We start from the raw sequence: 20,571 nt of genomic DNA, 5'->3' as shown, positions 1-20,571 counted from the left end.
GATGAAACGCTACTTTTTACAACAGCCCTATATTTGAGTTGCTCGGCACTCAGCAGTAACAAGCCCCAAAATCTAAAATAGATCGGAGCCAGTTGATAAATGGTTGGCTCCAAAACAATACACTACCTTTCTCCAGATTCTAGGTCATTCTACCCCCGTTATTTTTTTCACTGATTGAAAACAGACTTGGACTACATGCACCATCAACATTCTTAGCTAATAAGTAGCTTTAAAAGTCGTAAGACAGTAAACAGAAATCAAACCAACAGAAACACAGAATACGGCTAAGCCAATGCACAAAGAATGCAGGATAACGCATAACATGTAATACGCAGGTATACACGTCAAAGCCACACCACCAGAGAGGTTCACCAACTTAGTGCAATTAATAGACGACGTTAGGTGTTGATGATGGAATGGGAGCTGAAAAGCGGTAAATTAATTTAATTACAAAAGCAACTGTTTACAGTCAAACATTGACCAGCTAAGACCACCTTGATAAGAGTTCTCTAGTATATAGAATTCATAAAATGCCCCTAGCATAATAGAGGCACTACTAATGGTTGATCACCAATTATCTTCTTTGCCAAGGTCCCAGAAAGCTTGTGACAGGAACAAATACCTGGCAGAAAACTTCTTTCATCTCAAACATCTAAATCCTGATCAACTTGCACATAATGAGGTTAGCATATAGGTGAGTATAAATCACAAAAACATTAAAAAGGAGTTAATCAAGGATAAAGCAACCACTTTAGTCATTTAAGCTACACCCAGAACGTGCGATTTGACCAAAAATGCCATAAAATAGTAAAACAACATGATGAGATACATTACTCTGGAAACTGTGTCCAAAAAATAGCCGCATTAAGCAAGCAAGCAACTGATATATGCACTTAAAAAATGCACACAATGATCTTTCAGCACAGGTACCCCTATACGGTAATATCAATAACTTGGCTAGAACAATGTAATTTTGTTTTTAAATAGGGAGGCATAAGGTATTTGGAATAGCAAATTGAAGGATAAACATCAAATCGGATAAGACATTGTAGTTATTGTTTGGAGAATTGGATTATACAATTAGATTGTTTTCCCAAGAGAAGGAAAGAAAATACGAAAAGAGGAGCACAAAATAACAATGCAAGAAAGAACCCGTTATACTGTTCCTTATCCTGTAATAACAATCAACTATAAAGATAGATATTATCAAATAAAGCTAAAGTCCAATAACTCGTCAGTGCCAAAGTAAAGCAAATTAGTTATAGCAGTAATTGCTTGTATCAGTTCTTCTGCCCCCTAAACATGATGTTAATGGTTAATCATTGGACAAGACAGATCAACTTTGAGATGCTTTATATAAATGTAATGCCTTCACATGCAATGTCATGATATCATTATTCTTCCTATAAAAATTGAAGAAGATCCCACAAACATCAAATGAAAACGAACTAGACTTCAACTATCATTTCCAGATGATGACGCAATTTCTATAAACAAACTTCCTTAATGCTGAGACCTAACCCACAATCAACTAACACAGCTCGACCAAACAATAAAGATGTTCAAATTGAAAGAAAGGTTTTCACTAAAACAAAAGGACAAGCATAAAAACTACATTTAGAACCATTTGGTTAGACACATAAAAGCAATGTCCTAAAGCCATCAACCTGAATCACACAATTCCTATATCAGCCCATCCTCAAAACATCTTAAATCAACTACATCAAATGTATGCATGTCAGCAAACATAATGTTCATTTGTAATAAAAGTTGAGGAACAAATAATATTTTTTGTTGACCCACGTAGAGAACAGAAAAAAGCACTCCAAAACCCAACATACATTTTGGATTCTGTCACCTGCCACATAAGAGCTTGGAGAAGGGCATCAAATTATTAATCAAGCAAAGCAGAAAACTGAAAAACTTCTGTGACATAAACAAAATACCTTCAACTTCTAGAAGGCTCACCTTCTTGAAAAGTGAGATGACAAAAACCAAGAGCTTCAGGGACATAGCAATTAGCGAAGCTTGAAAATCGAACAAACTCAAATATCCTCACAATAAATGAAGTAATGATTATGGCAAAACAATAGAGAGGGAAAAAGAATAACAAACAACATGGTTAAACATCTTTAAAGAATATAAAAGGCGTCGTGCAGCTTCCAGAAAGTTCAGAGGGGCTAAAGAAACAAGGAACCATCAGAAACAAATACTATATATGACCATAAGGATTCATACGGGATAAAAAATCCTACAAAACACAAAGAAACATGAATATCAGTAAGTTTTCAACGCCTTCTCCCAAATGCAACAGTACTTGCTGAACTTCTGCTCAAATCTCTGCAAATGTCATAACAGTACAGCAATGTTAAAGATGTGAGTCCCAAACTTCCAACAAAGTCATGGCAAGAGTGTAAGAAATCAGGCTGCTCCAAGAAACATCATGCCTGTAAAATATTTTCCATAATGGCAAAGGAAAAATATTAAGAAATGCAAACATGAGACACTAACAGATAATGTGGTGATAAGATGGATATAGTTAACATAATAGAAAAGAGAATGAGAAAGAGTATCTAGATGCAGAGTTCTGTTAGTGGCAGACAAAAATGTATGCATGCTACAAATCATCCACCATTGCTGCATAAAAAGATTTGCAGTATTCTAAGTAGGAGAAGAAAAAGTTAGTGGCATGAAGATGTCAAATGTCAATCATAACATAAAATGACAGTTTACAATCACGAAGACATCTTATTTGCATCTGGACCATGTTTATAAGGGTAGCCTTGCATACTTACAAAGTTTTTACCTTCTTCTCCTAGAAACCCTTTAGATATATACACCAACATGCCAAGTGAGAGTCAAAATAAAATGGCAAGAATTAAAAAACTAAAGCTTATATTTGCTCCTGAATAGTGATGACTAAGTTTAACAAATAGAAATCGCACAGATAATAATAGTGTTAGAAAATCAAATATATTCTGGAGAATAAATAGCCAACTACTTTCATAGGCCAAACTCAAAAACCAAAGGAGCTCATCACTAATGCCAAATCACAGATTCTCCATCACAATTCAAATTATATAAGAGCTCATTTGCCTCCATTATGGAATATGAAAAATTCAAGCTTAAAGATCAGCAAAAGATTAGACTCACAACATTTATGTCAGCTTTTTCGTCTTAATGAATTCAAAAGAATCATTACAGGTTATGCTAATGCTATGTCGCATGTTTAACATCCTAAGAATTGGACTGGTCGGAAAACAACTAGTTAATAGCAAAAACTCTGATTATTCCAGCCCTTTCACGGGACAATAGACTAATCCCCAAAGTTATATATCCTAATAAATAAATAAAATAAAACGAAAAGGTAAATACATTATACCTTAATACCTGGAACTGCAATGAAAAAAGTCATATCATTTCATCTCTGCCATGAACTTCTCGTACTCCGCATCAGCACCATATTTTGTCTTCTCCGAAGCAGATGAAACTGGGGGAGGCACAGGAGGATTTTGCGCCCATGGAGCATTGCTGATGCCTTGTGAATGGTCAACGGTTGAAACCGATGCAGGAGGGGGAGGAGGAACTGCATTGTAATAAGATGAGTAACCTAATGGAGCTGTAGCATATGCAGGTTGAGCTATAGAGCCATAGGCACTTGATGATTGTGGTGGAGCAGAAGAGCTGTTCTCAGACTGCACTCCTGGTGGGTAGCTTTGCTGAAGTTCACCAGACGTCCCTGTCTGAGTAGGTGCACCTGAGAGACCAGGGTGTCCTGGTGGAGGGTATTGAACACCATAGGGAGCCATAGACTGTCCTGGGACAGGAGGAGGATACATCATGGATCCAGGAGGGGGAGGAGGGGGATAAGAAGCATAAGGAGGGGGCATTGGTGGTCCCCAAGGAACTGGAGTGCCATTATAGCCAGGAGGAGTGGCTGCATAGCCACCGGGAGGTGCATTTGGAAGAGGACCACAAGGCGTAAACTGCTGGGACTGATAGGCACCAATTGGCTGAGATGAAACAGGGTATGAGGGCATATTAGATGCAGGAGGGCCTGGAGGAACAGTTGGCTGAGGCGGCTTACCAGCAACTCTCACAGCAATTGTTCGACCATCTATACGATAACCATTCATGCTTGCAATAGCATTATTAGCCATTTGAACATCACGATACTTCACAAAACCATAACCTTTGCTAACTCCAGTAACCCGATCCTTAATAACCTTAGCCATCACAATATCACCAAATGCTGAAAACAATCCAATCAAACCATCATCCTCAAGATTAGGTGGCAGATAACCGATATACAAATTGGTATCATCATAATCTTTAATAGGTTTAATTCCATTGGCTCCTAAGCTTCCTGCTTGATTTGCACTACCAAGACCCCCAGTATTATTACTAGCCCATGGAGGATTACTTCCAGAACTACCTGGACCCAAAGCCAAGGTAGAAGTTAGCTTAGTTGAAGATTCTGGCATAGAACCACCTAACTCAGCAAGAAAGTTCTGATACTCATCATCCATTTTTTTCCCTGTTGTACCCTTCACAGGACAATCAATAGTTGGATGACCACCATCACCACATATCTTACAAAGTACATCACTTTTAAATGTAGTAGAACGAGAAGGGCACGCATACTGCCTATGGCCCTGCTCACCACACAGTCTGCAATACTCCTCATCCCTAATTGTTCCATTTAAAGCAGCAAGTTCTCTAAGCTGTTGCCTCTTATGTTCATTCAAAACTTCATCAACAGGCTGCAACAACTTTTCAACCATCCCTGCAGCAGCCTCCAATGCTTCCGCTGTATCAGCCTCAACTAAAACATGCAAATCTTCATTCTCCGAAGGGTCAGGTTTCAAATCCCTCTTCTGCTGCAATCTGCCTTCTTTCACTGATCCTTTCCCCCGAATAACAATTTTAGCTCCCGTTTCCTTTTCCATTCTCTTTTGAGTATTCCCTCTTGGTCCAATAATCAAACCGATAAAATTGTAACCCGGGTACTCCTTCATTGGTATATAGAGCTTCTTATTAAGCTTAGGTGGCCGGTAATCAGCCGGAGGCTTAAAAGCAGGGTTTTTCTTAATCATTTGGGTAAGAATATCTTGTCTCTCTTTAGTCAATCTCTCTCTAGCCCTAAACTCTCTAGTATTGATTCTAATTCCCATATTATCATAGATAGGTTCCGGAGAAGGAGACCTAGCTCCCTCAGGTCTATCATCTAAAGGCATACCCGATTGAAACAGTCTAGTAATTTCCAAAAGCCTAGCATTTAAAGCCTGTATTTCAGGGTCAAATTCAATACCTCCAGTAAAATCTTTCATAAACTCAGGCAGCTGAATTGTTGGTTTCGGATCATCATCAGCCCAGCGAGATTTTCTCTTGCGCGTAGCACCGCCGCCGGTTCCGGAATCAGTATTACTAGCGTCGGTGGACTGATTTTCGCTATTATTATTGTTGTTATTAGCTGAGGAACCAGCCGGTGGATCCCATCGGCTGCGTCGACGTCTCCGGCTACTGGTTTCCTCTTCTCCACCGGAGTAATCTCTGTCGCCGCTGTTGGTGTTGGTGAGTCCGTTCTCTGATAGTAAGGGTTTGACGATTTTGGGGGTAAATTCGGCGCCATTATCGTTAGTGATAGGGGGGAAATTTTGGGTTAGGGTTTTATCTGGGTTTTGAATTTGAGATTGATCTGCTGGAGAATCGAGGGTTTGTGGTGGAGGAAGAGGAGGAGATTCGAATTGGGGATTGGAAGAATCCATTTCAAGTGAGAGCTAGGGTTCGAGAGTCTTGAAGGATTCTTATTGTGGCGTCTTGTGTGGCCTTCAATTTTTAGTATTATACTACAATTCAATGATGAAGGATTCGCTGAGTTTTGTGATATTCTAATAAAACTTTTCCGGGCTGAGATCACAAATCACCCAAATGGCCCCCTTTTTTGCATTTATACATCAGCTAATTAATAAATGCAGAAATCTCTCACAAAATAAAAATTGTTTTCATAAATACCTCAGATAATAAGACACTGAGATTTTCATTTAAAAAAGGACAGTAGTACCCTTCCTTAAATGTAATCAATTATGAATGAGGAAAGAGTACCTTTCCAAAATAACAACAAACGTCTTCTTCAAGCTCAAGATAACAGCCATTAGAGAAAAAACCGAGCTCCAAAGATCAACCAAAATCAACGATTCCTGCTCAATATCAACTCGATTTATGATTTAAAGTTCGATCTGAAAAGCATCAAACAACAAATCATCAAGAACAGAAAAGGTAATCGAAAAATTCCATTTATAGATTGAACAATTAAAATCATACAGATGCTCATCTTGAATGCATTCTTTCTGTAAATCGCGAATTGTTTAGATTAACATATATAAATGTATAAACATAAATTATTGATTGAAATTGTAGACTGAAATTGATGATTGAAATTGTTGATTGAAATTATTGATTGTGAATTTCTGGAATCATACACATTAGCACGTAATTTTATGTCAATTTCTGGAATCATTGATTGAAATTGTTGAAATATGCAGATTTTTTGTTACTTTTAATTGTATCAACTGTAAAAAAAACCTAGTTGCTTTTTAATATATATAAATATATTTGATATGTTAATTAGTATAAATTCTACTATGATTATGTTCATATGTAGGTTGCTTATAATTTCCAGCTGCTTCTTTTTGAATATTTTGATTTTCTATTATAGTTATGGAGAACATTTTAGTTTTTGTTCATCACAATGGAAGATGGAATCAAAATTTGGAATACATCAACTTTGAGCCAATTGGAATAGTAGTCAAGACAACATGTGACTACAACATCATTCAAGAGATTCTGTACAAGCAACTCCAAATCAACAACATGTCAACTATCCTGGAAATTAAATATCAAGTCAGAAGCAACTATCCACCTTTAAAAATAACAGACAATGCAACTTTATCATTCTATTTAGAGCTCAAAAAGAATGAATCAGATTGCATGAAGTATCCGTTGTGTATTTCGACAACATCTCAAAAGGAAGTGAGTTTTTTAGATTCAACATTCACCTTGTCGAATGCCGACATTCCACATTCAGAATCAGCATCAAAGTCAACATTTGAGATTGGATCAACAAGTGAGAGGCAGAAGGGTAACATACCTGATTTAATACAATTTGCAAGAATGATATCGACTATTTCATGAAGAAGATAGACAAAATAGATAAGAAATTGAGGCCTTATCTAAACGATGTTGGTTACAGCAAATGGACAAGAGCTCATTGCGGTAATAACAGGCACACAACCATGACGACCAATATTGTTGAATCTCTCAATTCAAAAATACAAGCTGCCAAGGATCTTCCAATAACAACATTGCTAGAGTACCTATGGTCATTGGTACAAGAATGGAGCTAATCAAATAGATTTTAGCAAGGTCAACATTCACATCACTATCAAAAAGAGGAGAAGATATACTGAATGCTAACTACATCCAGTCTCTAAGATTAGTGGTAAGTTCTCCTTCAATATTATTTTGGTGAGATAGATAAATTTTAGTGCAGTTTATTTAAGGTTGACTTCTGGTTGATGTTAATTACAATTATAAAATGCAGGTTTCAAATTCAACAGATTACTTAATATCAGTGCTTGATCAAACAACAACTTTCATTGTCGACCTCAAAGATAGAACGTGCACGTGTAGAAGATTCCAGTTGGATGGAATACCATGCCCTCATGCAATGGCAATACTAAGGGAAATAAACCAAGAACCTTATAAGTTTTGTTCGAGTTATTATAAGAAAGAAACATTGTTGAAGACTTATGAGGAAACAGTATATCCAATAAAAGATCAAAAAATGTGGACTATACCAGAAGAAGTGGCAGAAATGATTGTAGCAACACTAATTGGAAGAACAAAATCTGGAAGGCCTAAGAAGAGTAGGTATAAATCTAAAAGTGAGATTTCAAATCATAACAAATGCAGCAGATGTAAACTGTATGGTCACAATAGGAAGACATGCAGAAGTATGCCAAAGGCAAATTAGAGTTTATCATCAGTTGATTGTCAGTTTACTTTGGGTTTACATGGATTTTATTTCAATTTTTTTACAGGTTATAAAGACATTAAATATTTTTTTTAATTTTTTATAGTACATGAAAAATGTACAAAGAAACATGAAAAGAAAATTTATAAAAAAATTGCTTATGTTAGTATTTGAAATTTCTTTAATGTTAAATTCGGGTTTACATACACAAATTTTAATTTTTTTTAGTTTACAAACATTACATACAGAATATTAATATTATGATTCAATTGTGTATAAAAATATAAAAATATAAAACAAAATGATCCTTCATTAGTTTTTTATTTTAGTCACAGTTGACTTGCTGTTGACATATAGTTGATTTGAAAATCTGTAAACAAATCAAAATAAATAGTTTTCACATATGAAGACATATAAATGAAAAAAAAACAATTAATAAAGTATAAAAAACATTCTTACAAACATTCATAAAAAAATGAACTATAAAACACAATAAAACAGTATTAATATCCAAAGTACTTTTCTAAAATAAAAAATCACAATAATAAAAGTCTAATACATAAAAGAAATTATTGTTTAATGTGCCTCTTGTACTTGACTGGACATTCATCTTCACTAACCATGTTAGAATGTTCCTTCCAATTACCATACGCATACAAGGAGGAAGCATAGCGAGCACGATGTTCTTTAGCAACAAAATCAGATCCCATTTCTTTTCCATCAATGAAAAATTCAGCAGCAAAACCATATGGATTCCACAGTCACTAAAACAAAAACACAAGTAGATAAAAATGATCAAAACACATAATAAAATATCAGGTTAACATGTAGTTGACATGCAGTTTATTTACAGTTGACTCAATATAAAATATATGAAAAAAAACAAAGTGATAAAAAGAAAAGACTTACTTATCAAATTGAGTAGGCGGATTTTCAACAAATTTAACTTCAAATGGATCAGATCTTTTTTTCCCTTATACGGACCAGTAGTAATATTGATGTCTTTGTGCAACTCATACAAAAGAATCAAATCAAAAAACAGAAACAATTTATTCAGAATACAAAAAGAACAATAAATCAACTACAAATCAACATAACATAAACCAAATAACATGAAAATTTTATGAAATCTGTAAAACAGAGTCAACCACAAATCAACATAAGAAAAGCAAAATCATATGAGAATTTATATGATAGCTATAAAACAGAGGTTAATTTCATTACCAAATAACAATGCAAATATAAGTTTTATAAACCCTAAAAAACAGATTAAATGTTCAAATGTCATTGCAAACAGACAACATAAAAATGAACATGAAACATTTAAAATTACTATAGGTATGTTTCTCTAATAAAAATCAAAAAAAGTAAACCCTAATTAAGTAATAAAATGACAGAACTCAGACAAAATTATCAAAATAGAGTCAAAACAATCAAAAATAAAACAAATAATGGTAATGTCACTAAACCTTTGAATTTTGCTGTGGTTTTTCAACCGAATCTCGTTTTTTCCTCTTCGAATCATGGCTTAGTTCAGCTGCCTTCCTTTTCCTAGATGTTCCACCACTGCTCTCGTTTTAGATGACGCATTTTCTTTCGTTTCAGATCTAGGTAAACCTGTTTTTACAGTGACATGGGTAGGAACCGTCTTCTTCCTCATTTTAGGAGGTTTTCGTCTTGCAGCAGCGTCTGAAGCTCGAGTTTGGACCATTAATGGAGAAGAACGACTCGAATGAAGACTAAAAAGTAAAATGAAGAAAAGAATCAGATATATAAAGACGATTAATGGTAGTTATTAAGCTTTAAGAAATTCAAAAATGGGGAAAGCTTGAAGAAACGTGTGTGAGTGGGGAAGAAATAGTGACGTGGAGAATAATAAGCTACAAGAATAGACAGGTTAGTGTGTTAGTGGGTAGTTAGGGGCATAATGGTGATGAAAAATAAATGATGTATAATTGAAAAGTATTAAGGACAAAAGGGAGAATTCTGCACTTTTAAATTTAATGGGTCACGAATGTATACAATTAACATGTTTGAGATATAGGATGTAATTTCCTCAACTTTTCCCGACAAAATAAAATTACGAATTACCTTTTTCGAAAGAAAGACCGAACCCGTATAATGTAAAACGGATTATGGGCTTTTGGTTATAGGCGGTGGATATGCGGGCTTTAGCTATTTAATTAAAAGGCCTGTGATTCTTATCTCACTCACCAATCGAGTGATTTTATTGAAAAAAAGAGTTAATATTATAAAAATTCACCAAATATTTTCTCATTTTAATCACGAATTTTAAATTTTCTCATTTTCATGCACGAGCTACCACTTTTTCTCAAATTCATATACGATGCTGAGTTGTCACGATTCCATTGGTGTAATTCGCTGAGAGATCATTTTACACCAATGAATATGAGTGTCACCTCAGCACCGTGCATGAAAATGAGAAAATTTAAATTCTGTGATAAAAATAAGAAAACGTGTAAAGTTCGTAATTTTTTTTGACATTAACCCAAAAAAAGACAATATTTTTGAGTATCTATACCAAATTATTCATCTCTCTTTAGAAAAACATATTTCATTTTTCAATTGTGGAATTTATCAAGACAAGAGTCAAGAGCAATAATTAATAGGGACAAAGTAATTTTTCTATATTGACAAAGCAATAACATTGGTGTTTTTAAAAATTATTTTATTTTTACAAAGTAAATACTATTACTACTACTTTGTTTATTTATTTCCATTGGATAACTAATAATAATATTTGATATTTCTAAAAAAACAGTTAAAAATATAGAAAATTACTACGTACATTTTAAATATTAATCATTTATTTTTTACTACATACAATCTATTTTATTAATAACCATCCTTAAATGATTGAAAGCATTTCCAATTTATGGTAATAATCAAATATGAAGGAAAAAAAGGGTTTAATATAACTTAGGTGTGTGAACTTTTTTAAAAATAACAAAATAGTGTTTAAACAAAATTTTATTATAAGTTAGTGTATGAACTTGTTTAAAAGTTACGAATTGGTGTTTTTAGCAGGTCACCATCAGGTTACAGGTTACCAACCAGAATTTTAACTATCAAAAAAAGGCAGGTTTGGTTCCTATAGTTTTCAAGCAGCAGTACTGATAAGTACAAAAAGAAAAAATACTTTCAATTTAGTCTATATTTTCAACTAAGAAGAAAAATAAACTTCTGAAATAGTGTAATTAACACTATTTGAATAATAATTAATTAAATTAGGCTTAATTAAGCTAGTTTAATGGGTAATCCAGCCGAGAGTTCAGACTCTAGTAATCCATCAGGATTGACTTCGCTACACAACGTGCAAAGTGAAGTGCACCAACTCCTTGAACATTTTCATGCAAAAGGAATTTTAGGTGATTCACCAGAAGAAAGATCTACTTTAGCAAATGAAGTAGGAAAACTGGTAAATGAAAGGTTAGATGCAATTGAAAGGGAAAAGGGTTTAAAAAAGACAAAAGGACCAATAACTGAAAAAGAAATTCTTCAATTAAGAAAAGAAAAAATTGTTCCTTTTATTGCAGATCCAGCAACTAAAGCAGCCAACATGAATAATAATAATCTGGCACAAGACCTTAGAAAATCCTTAGGTTTGGTAGAAGAAGCTCCTCTACATATAGATGACAGAACCTTTAATGAGTTAGTCTCTACAAAGAGAACAATGTACAAACCTAATTATCCACATAGGACAAAAGAAGAATTTGTACCTAGGGATAACCCTTTGAGACCGGTGATTAGCCCGGCGGCATTTCTCAACTTAGATTGTGAAAAACATGCGTCCGAAAAAATAGATGAGTGGATTACTATGATTAGATTTACAGTCAAGTCAGGTGGTTACACTCCTGGAGGCGTCTACGAATTGTGCAAAGCCACCATGGTTGGTAATGCTCAAAAATACTGGGAATCATTAATAGCTCATACTCCAATAAAAGAAGAAATTGATAAAGAAGTGTTTGCAGATGGAGTACTAGCTATAGTGGTAGACGCCTTGAAAATAGAATTTTGTGGTTTTTCGTTGTCAACAGAGTCATTAGAAAAAGAGCAATCTTTAATGGCTTTAATGAAACTACAAATCTGTGACATGTGCTATTTTGATAACTTTGCCTGTGAATTTCAAAAATATTATTATAATTTAGACTTGGCAGCCCAAAATTACATGTCAGAATTATTTTTTGCTAAACTTCCGGATCCTTGGCCGGAAGTAGCAAAGACTGCATTTCAACTTCTCCTAAATGAAGACAAAGTAGTTGATGGTTTAGGAGGAAGGATACAAGCAGTGAGGTATGCTATGAGAAAAGCATGCACTGAACTCCAAGTAAGGCAAGATGCAAAACGTCTTCCTTATTTAAACAAGAGTTGTTGTTCTCAGATTGAGTATGTTCCAGGAAGGTATGGATGTTCTTCTGGAACAGAAGAAAAATCTAGAACTGGATATTCTTCAAAAAGAAAAGTTTCAAAGGATATAGAAAAAGAAGAATATTAAGAAAGGATAGAGAGGAAAGGAGGAAGTCTGATAGACCAGGTTGGTTTATTAGAAAAAGAAGTAACCTTAGAGACAAAGATAGGATAGATGCGTTTAAGAAAAAATATGGTAGAGAACCAAAATGTCCTAAGGGAAAACCTTTGAGTAACTGTTCTTGTTGCTGGGTATGTGGCTCTAAGAGTCATAAAGCCGATACTTGTCCTCAAAAGAATAAGCGAAGGGAAAATCTTAGGAGAGTATTTTTTGAAAATGAGAGTCTAGCATATGAGCCAGTAGATGAAGAAGAATTTTCTGATATAGACTCTGAAGTAGATTCAATTTATGAAGTAGTTTCTGAATATGAAACTGATAATGATGAATCTGATTTATGGACAGCTAAAATATTCATGATGAACACTTCAGGAGCTGATATGGATGATGAGTTAGTACCATTGGATACTACTCTGGTGCATGAAGAATCATTTCAGTACGAGGATCCATCTAGAAATTGTCTAGAATGGAAACTGCCAAAGGTAGACATCAACTCTATTTATAGTAAGTCTAGATTTAGCTTCAAATCAATAGTCGATGTCTCCCAGTCTGAGTCCACAGCTCAGGTTTCTAGCACAGAATTAGAAACGTTGGATGTATCTCTAATTACACTTGCCAAAATTAGAGAAATGATGAACAAGTCTAAAGGTGAATATAAATACATCCATGTTGGTCTAGTGCAAGTAGGATTAGTCCCTTTGTTTAATCTCCCAGCGGACAGTCCTGTGATAGCAGCAGTCTTAGACAAAAGATGGAAAGAATTTAAAGACCAGCTAATATCAGGTGTTCAGACTAACCTAGCAAATGGTCCAGTCTGGTTTCAAGCCTATCCAAATTATTTGATGGCTTTAAGCGATAAATGTTTGGGAAATTCTTTGACTCTTAGGATTAAATCCTCTAAGATGAATAGAATGAGTTCTCAGGCCAAGTATTTGGCGTATCACACTAGGATTGTCTTTAGACTTATTAACACAACTAATCCAGGAGTGAGGAACATTTCTAAAGTAACAGAATTATTCGAAGAAGGTTCAGATAACTATAAGCAATTCAATAGGAAAGAGATAAATCCTGTAGAACTAAGTTGGCCCAAGAGTTGGGTGCTTACAGAACCAGCTGAATCTTCAAGGCAAATAGGATCTTCTCAGATAACCCAAAGGGGAAAAGATATCATTCTGAATCTAGAAGAGCCTATGAGAGCTTTTAGAATCTCTGATCCTATTCTCAGGAGATCATTATTCTCTAGGAACATGTTTAATGCTTCAACATTAGACCAACTGCCTAGAAGATCAGTGTCTAGTGCAACTGAAAATAGGGTAGAAATTCCTAGAACATCAATAAGAGAAGAAGATGGACAATCATCTGATAATAGGAGAATTATAGGCTACAAAGAAATAAGTCTACCTATTTATGCAGATGAAGAGGAAGGTCAGGAAAGTGTAAGATTAATGAGACAAGCAATAATACTTCCTGAGGTTGTTCGAAAAATTCAAACTATTTCGCAACAACGGTCAATGCCTTTTGAAGATATTTGGAATATGATATCACCTATTCCAATGGCATCACAAAAGATCTTTAGCCTGGAAAAAACCAATTTGAGCACTTATATTTCACTAACATTCAAATTTTCAGGTTATTATGATTATTGTTTAGATGCGTTAATAGACACAGGAGCAACAATCAGTAGTGCAAGACCTAATGCATTACCAGATGAATGGTGGAAGCCATTGGCCGAACCTATTGTTTTACGTATGGCAGGAGGTGAGGTAAATCTAGTAACACATTATGCTGAAAAAGTTCCTGTTATCATTAATGAAAAACAATTCATTATTGATAAGATTTTAGCCTTTCCTGAACTAGATGCAGATATTATTTTAGGAAATGCTTTCCTAAAAGGGCAAAAAGAAAATCGTCCTTTTGTGCAAGATGATGTATTTATCTCAATTGCAGGTGTCAAAATCACAACTCTTACGAGTCCACAATTAAAATTGAAATTCGGTTTTTATCCCGTAAAAAATTCTGAACTTTGTGGATCTATACCTTGTGAACCAGCTTACAGAGTGCGAGCACAGCGTGGTGAGTCATGGATAGATTGTTTGTTTGGATCGGAAATTCCAAATGATACCAATTGGTACGAAAATTTGTGTCAAACACAAGATGTAATAGAAAAACCTATTACAAGAAGCATACAACTTGCAGGAAACAAATGGGATAAGTTCATAAACAAGTTAGCTGATAACTTTAGTGAAGATCCATTAAAGTTATGGGTTCTAAATGGTATAAAAGCCAAACTAGAACTGAAAGATCCCGATACTATCATCAGATTAAAAAATATAACATATTCTGAAGAAATGATAGAAGAATTTGATAAACAAATTCCTGAATTGCTCGAAAAAGGTTTGATTAGAAATAGTGAAAGTCCACATTCTAGTCCAGCTTTTATGGTAATTAATCATGCAGAGCAGGTGCGTGGAAAAGCACGAATGGTTATAGACTATCGTCAGGTAAATCAAATGACCAAAGATGATGGCTATAAAATTCCTACAGCCGGAGATGTAATTGACAGGTTAAGTCTTAAACAACCATCCATTTTTTCTAAATTTGATTTAAAAAGCGGTTATTGGCAGGTAAAAATGGAGGAAGACTCTATACCATTAACAGCATTCAATGCTCCTCAAGGAATGTATGAATGGTTAGTAATGCCATTCGGTTTGAAAAATGCCCCTGGCATATTTCAACGAAAAATGGATAATGCTTTTAAAGCATTAAAGAAGTTTTGTGTGGTCTATATAGACGATGTGTTAGTTTTTAGCAATAATGAAGCTGAACACATGAGTCACCTTGAACAAGTGACTGATATCCTTCAAAAGGAAGGTATGATTCTATCTGAAAGAAAGATAGAATGGTTTAAGGAAAAGATAAAATTTCTAGGGATAGAAATAGCAAAAGGAAAAATATGGCTACAAAGTCATATCTCTGAAAAACTTATCAATTTTCCTGATGAATTGGAAGATAGGAAGCAAGTACAAAGATTTTGTGGACTTGCTAACTATGCTAGACAATTCGTGAAAGATTTGTCCAAATACTTAGGAAGGATATCTAAGAAATCTTCTGATAAAACTCCTTGGTATTGGGATGAAGAAGACACTCTAGCTGTACAACAGGTAAAAGAAAAAATGAAAAATTTGCCATGTTTAAATTTACCCTCTGATACAGATGAGTTAGTCTTAGAGACAGATGCTTCAGAAAAGAGTTGGGGTGCAGTCCTTAGAATCAAAGGACGGAAACCTGAACCTATTTGTAAGTATTGGTCTGGAACCTTTAAAGGTGCAGAATTAAATTATCCAATTCATGAAAAGGAAGTATTAGCGGCAAAAAACGGTATGAAAGCTTTTTATCTCTTCTTAGCACCAAAAAGGTTTATTCTTAGAACAGATTCTACTTATGTTAAAAGGTTTAGGAATCTGAACTTCAAAGAAGCTAGACAAACTAGACTCTTGAGGTTGCAAGAATGGTTTAGTTATTACAGGTTTGATATTGAATATATTGCATCTGATAAAAATGTAATAGCTGATTCTCTTTCTCGTGAACTTTCTGACATTGCAGATGGATCCTGCTGCCAAAAACAAGCTATGTTGGATTTGCAAGAAGGAAGGGCATACAAGAAAGAAGTGCCCTATGAAGCGAGGAAATGAAGAGAACGAGAGCGTAGGCTCTGGTCCAAAAAGGACGAACAAGAAAACAAAGGCTTCAAAAGATAGTCTTTGTTGGCGGTGCAAGCAACCTGGTCATTTTACTTCAGAATGCCCAAAGGGAAATGAAGCTGCGAGTTCAAAAGAACTGATAAACCCTAAAAAGGTTTATGAAAAGGTAAAAGAAAAACCTTTGGTTCCCCAAAAGGAACGAAAGGAAAAATCCTTGGTTCAACTGAACGAGAATAAGAAGCCATTAGTGTCTCAAACGCCAAAGAGAGATCATCTAGCCGAAGGAGCTGCAAAATTTGGCTTGACTAAAGAAAGAGCTGAAAAACTGCGAGAAGAATGGTACAAAAAATGTAAAGAAGACTATGATAATCAACTTTCTTCTCAAAAAGATAACGCTGAAATACTGCAAGGTGACATTTTAGGTCACGAGGCTAGTAAAAGTGCGAATGAACCTACAAAGGTTCCAAATCAAACTCATAATAAGAAAGAATTTGTTATTAATTCTGGAGAAGAATACTCAGATAATGATGATCTTCTCGATGATGGTCCTGAGTGGGATACGTTGGGCGAACCCTCTGGAAAATATGATTTTAAAGTCAAATATTCCGTGGAAAAACCATCACATTCTCAGGAAGAAACAGATTCAAAAATTGAATCTGAAGATATTGATCTTGGAGGATTTCTTGCATCACTAGAAAATCCCGAGGTTGAACAAACCTGGAATTATTATGAAGACAAAAGTCTTGGTCTTTCAAAAGACGGATCTAATCTGTGTGCAGGTCTAAAAGGAGGAATCCAAAATAAAAATTTCCAGCAAATATCACACTTTGCAGATGAAGTTGTTCAATATATTTTAAAATTGGAAAAACAACTTGGTTTCCGTTCAGCACGAGAAGAAGATTTCCTTGAACATATCTCTGAGAGGAAACAACTTCTTGAAAGAATGAATCAATATTTACCTCCAGATGTAAGATACACTATCAAAAGGAAAATAGTTGATTCGATAGATCGTTCTCTCAAAGAATGTTCTATGTTACAACCTTACATTCATTGGCAGTCACATGGATGGCCTGGTTTGCAAATTGAAGCAGACGTGGCGGTGGAAAGTCTAAAATTCACAGAAGCAGGTCTAACTTTAATTTTAGAAGTGGATTTAGAAACTCCCCGGTCAGTATTTCCAGGAATTGTGCAGACAGCTTTAAGTTATGTTAAACAAACATCTAGGTTTGTTACATTTCAAATTATAAGTACAATGATGGAATATGAAGAGGATGGTAAGGTCCGATATCCTTATCAAATTTGGGATCTTCGTCCTATCACCAATAGAGAGCTTGTGGAACCCCAGAAAGTTAATAGTCAAAATCAAAAGTTAAGATGGAAAATGTATGAAGAATCAAAACTCGCAAACAAAGCTCTTCATATTGAGTTCCTCAAGTCTGTTTTGGAGAATATAGTTAATAATTCTAACTACATTATTCTCGGAGATGGAAGAATGTTCATAACCATCTGGTCCAAAGATATTGAAGTTATCGATAATGCAAGATTTATCTCTGGACGAGAAGAGGCAAAAACATTACTCTTGAAGCTAGTTAACAAGGATGCTAGCTTAAATTTCAAATCAGAAACCTTTGAGATTTGGAAGAAAGTAGCTGAGTATAAAGAACAACTCTTTGAGAAAGCAAGGCAGGAACTAGACGAAATGAATTGGGACTTGCCTGTCACTCACTCACAGGTGGCATGACAAAAACGTCATCCATGATGTCACCCTCAATATGTATAATTGAGGCAGCCACTATCCTACAAAGCACTACCCATAATATGACCCATGTGTCTTAATATGCGTGTCATGTCTTTATTGCTGTTGTAGGAATCTTATCTTTTATATTGTATTATTGAGAGTTATTGTACTACAGCTGGAAAATGGGACCAGAGACACCAGCTGTCTAAAATTATTGCTTTCAATTATTGAGTCTTTTGAAGCTGGAAAACAGTACTAGAGGCACCAGCTAGTCGTTGTATTTCCTATAAATATCCTTAAGTTCTATGAACAAAGGGAGCAGAAATAAATCAGAGTGCTTTCATATAATTGTCTGAGAATTTTTTGCTACTATATACCTTGTTTCATTTTACAACGGTCTGTTTTAGTGAAGGAGTGTTTCATAAGTCCCATAATCAATTGAAGAGAAGCGGGCATTCATAACACAGAAGATCCTTCTAGCTGCTGGTGACGAGCGTAGAGGAAATGGACACAATTGCGGAAGCTTAGTGGACCCTGTTCATTGAAGGTATATATTTTTAGATGAATAAATTGTTTTATTTATCTGAAGTTTTTACTTAAAGCTTGATGAATGGTAATTGCCCTTATCCTGATTGTTTCCATTTAGATCACGGAGTAGGTAAGGAACCAGTAATAGGATTGTTAAATTCTATTATCGATCGTCTTAATTCTCTAAGTGTGACTTTAAAAACTTTAAACAAATCTGTAGAAAGTTTTTCTAAGCATTTAGAAGAGTTGACTCTTAAACAGAGTGAATTTGAGAATTATTTTCTTAAAAACAGAGAACCATTAGGTTTTGTTGCTAGCTCTCGATACTTTCATGAGTATGAGAAGCTGAAGGAGTCTAGAAATAATAGACAAAAAATTAAAGATCTTTGAGTAACTCTTTAGTTCCGCCATTGTAGGAGTAGGCTCACAATTGATGGTATCAAAGCCTAGTAGATTTTTAAAAATTTCTGGACTGTTTTGAAAAAATAAAAGTTTAAGGACTAAAACTGAAATAACAAAAAAGTTTGAAAACTGGTTAAAATCCGAAACTGGCAAACACACCATATTGTAATTATTCAACAAGTTGCAACACCGTATTGTGATAAAATTAAGTTCAAACACCATATTGTCATTTCGTAAAAAGTTGAAACACCAAAAGTATAGTAATCCCTTTATTTTTATAGTGGGCATTGTGCTAAATTATTGATCCATTTTAAGTATATCACTTATATTTCGAACAAAGGGTCAATTCACCCCCTCAACTTGACACTGAATATCAAATAAGTCATTTTCGAGCATTTTGGATCAAACAGACCCGCAACTTGTGTTTTTCGGTCAAAAAAGCCCCTCTCCAGTCTCAGCTCGGCAAGTGAATTACACTCTCCCTACAAAAATAAAAAAAAGCCTTGAAACACCCTTGATATTTTATTTATTTCTTCAATTAATCCTTAATATTTTTTAAATTTCAATTATAACTTTATAATTTTAAAAATTTATTAATTAATTTATTTTTTAATAAAAGATAAAGAACCCCTTTTTACCTTTTTCCCTTCTTCTTCATCATTCCTCCTTCTTCTTCTTCTTCCCTCCTTCTTCCTTTCTATCTCTATCCTTCTTTTCTTCCTACCACCTACTTCCGGCACCCACCGCTATCGACCTCCACCTACCTCACCACCCTCCGCCTCCACCTTCTCAGGCGAGGAGCTGTTGCTCCTCTGCTCGTTAGAGCAGATCTGCCGTTTCAGGCGAGGAGCAGCAGCTCCTCGTTGGAGCTGCTGCTCCTCGTTGCTCCTCCAACGTGGAGGAGCAAGAGGAGCTGTTGCTTCTCCGACGTGGAGAAGCAGATCTGCTCCCGAGGAGCAGGGAGCAGATCTGTTGCTCCTCCGGCGAGGAGCACAGCTCCTCGCCTGAAGAGCGGTTTCCGGTGGAATGGCGATTTTCGGCGGGAGTTAATGGCGGCGGCGGTGGCGGTTTTCTGATGATTAGTTTAGGTGTTTAATTAGAATAATTAGGTTTAATTAGAGTTTTAATTATATTTAATTAGTATTAATTATAATTAATTAATATTAAAATACAAAATTATTTCATCTCACTCTCTTTTTTATGTTAGAGGGGCGTTTTTGATCCGAAAATACAAGTTGCGGGTTTTTTTGATACGAAAACGTAAGTTGTGGGTCTGTTTGTACTAAAAACGTTCAAAATGACTCATTTGATATTTGGTGCCAAGTTGAAGGGGTGAATTGACCCTTTGTTCCTTATATTTCTTATTAGATTTATCAAAGAAAAAAGTCTCAATTATATTCACTTGTTTCTGTAGCCCTCATCCCCAAAAATGCAATCAACTAACTGATTACTTCATCAGTTCTGGTCATGGACTCTTTAAGGTCAATTAACAAACTTCATTGAACAATCAATTATGGCAGCTCAAATTTCTCAAGATTAGCAATTCCAACATTATGCTTAATATTCTTTCTAGCAGCATTAGCAGAAATTATGGACTCATTAATGGAAATAAACACAAAAA

General features: G+C 35.0%; 2 protein-coding genes across 5 annotated transcripts; one reads left to right on the top strand and one right to left on the bottom strand.

The window, feature by feature from the left end:
- Positions 1–419: 419 nt before the first annotated feature.
- LOC126671174 (splicing factor-like protein 1) lies at positions 420–5,892 on the bottom strand. Of its 4 annotated transcripts, none has more exons than XM_050364900.1 (2): positions 3,383–5,892; positions 420–2,340 (listed from the first exon to the last, which is right to left on the bottom strand). In XM_050364900.1, exon 1 carries the CDS (start codon positions 5,766–5,768, stop codon positions 3,417–3,419), a length of 2,352 nt encoding a protein of 783 aa, XP_050220857.1. In that variant the 5' UTR covers positions 5,769–5,892; the 3' UTR covers positions 420–2,340; positions 3,383–3,416. The 4 variants fall into 4 exon arrangements, with proteins under 4 accessions (XP_050220857.1, XP_050220856.1, XP_050220858.1 ...); XM_050364899.1 differs by having other exon boundaries at positions 420–2,447; positions 3,391–5,892; XM_050364901.1 differs by having other exon boundaries at positions 3,391–5,892.
- Positions 5,893–7,190: 1,298 nt separating this feature from the next.
- LOC126672955 (uncharacterized) lies at positions 7,191–8,035 on the top strand. Its single transcript, XM_050366900.1, has 2 exons — positions 7,191–7,388; positions 7,604–8,035. The coding sequence occupies exons 1-2, from the start codon at positions 7,191–7,193 to the stop codon at positions 8,033–8,035; spliced, it is 630 nt and encodes a 209-aa protein (XP_050222857.1).
- Positions 8,036–20,571: the final 12,536 nt, after the last annotated feature.

This window comes from Mercurialis annua, linkage group LG3, assembly GCF_937616625.2.
Source record: "Mercurialis annua linkage group LG3, ddMerAnnu1.2, whole genome shotgun sequence".
Classification (NCBI taxonomy): Eukaryota; Viridiplantae; Streptophyta; class Magnoliopsida; order Malpighiales; family Euphorbiaceae; genus Mercurialis; species Mercurialis annua.
This window is presented reverse-complemented; position numbering and strand designations above follow the sequence as displayed.

Coding starts and splice junctions, on each gene's coding strand:
- LOC126671174 (XM_050364900.1), bottom strand. CDS start 5,768: ATGGATTCTTCCAATCCCCAATTCGAATCTCCTCCTCTTCCTCCACCA.
- LOC126672955 (XM_050366900.1), top strand. CDS start 7,191: ATGAAGAAGATAGACAAAATAGATAAGAAATTGAGGCCTTATCTAAAC. Junction 7,389..7,603: donor TAGAGTACCTATGGTCATTG/GTACAAGAATGG, acceptor TATAAAATGCAG/GTTTCAAATTCAACAGATTA.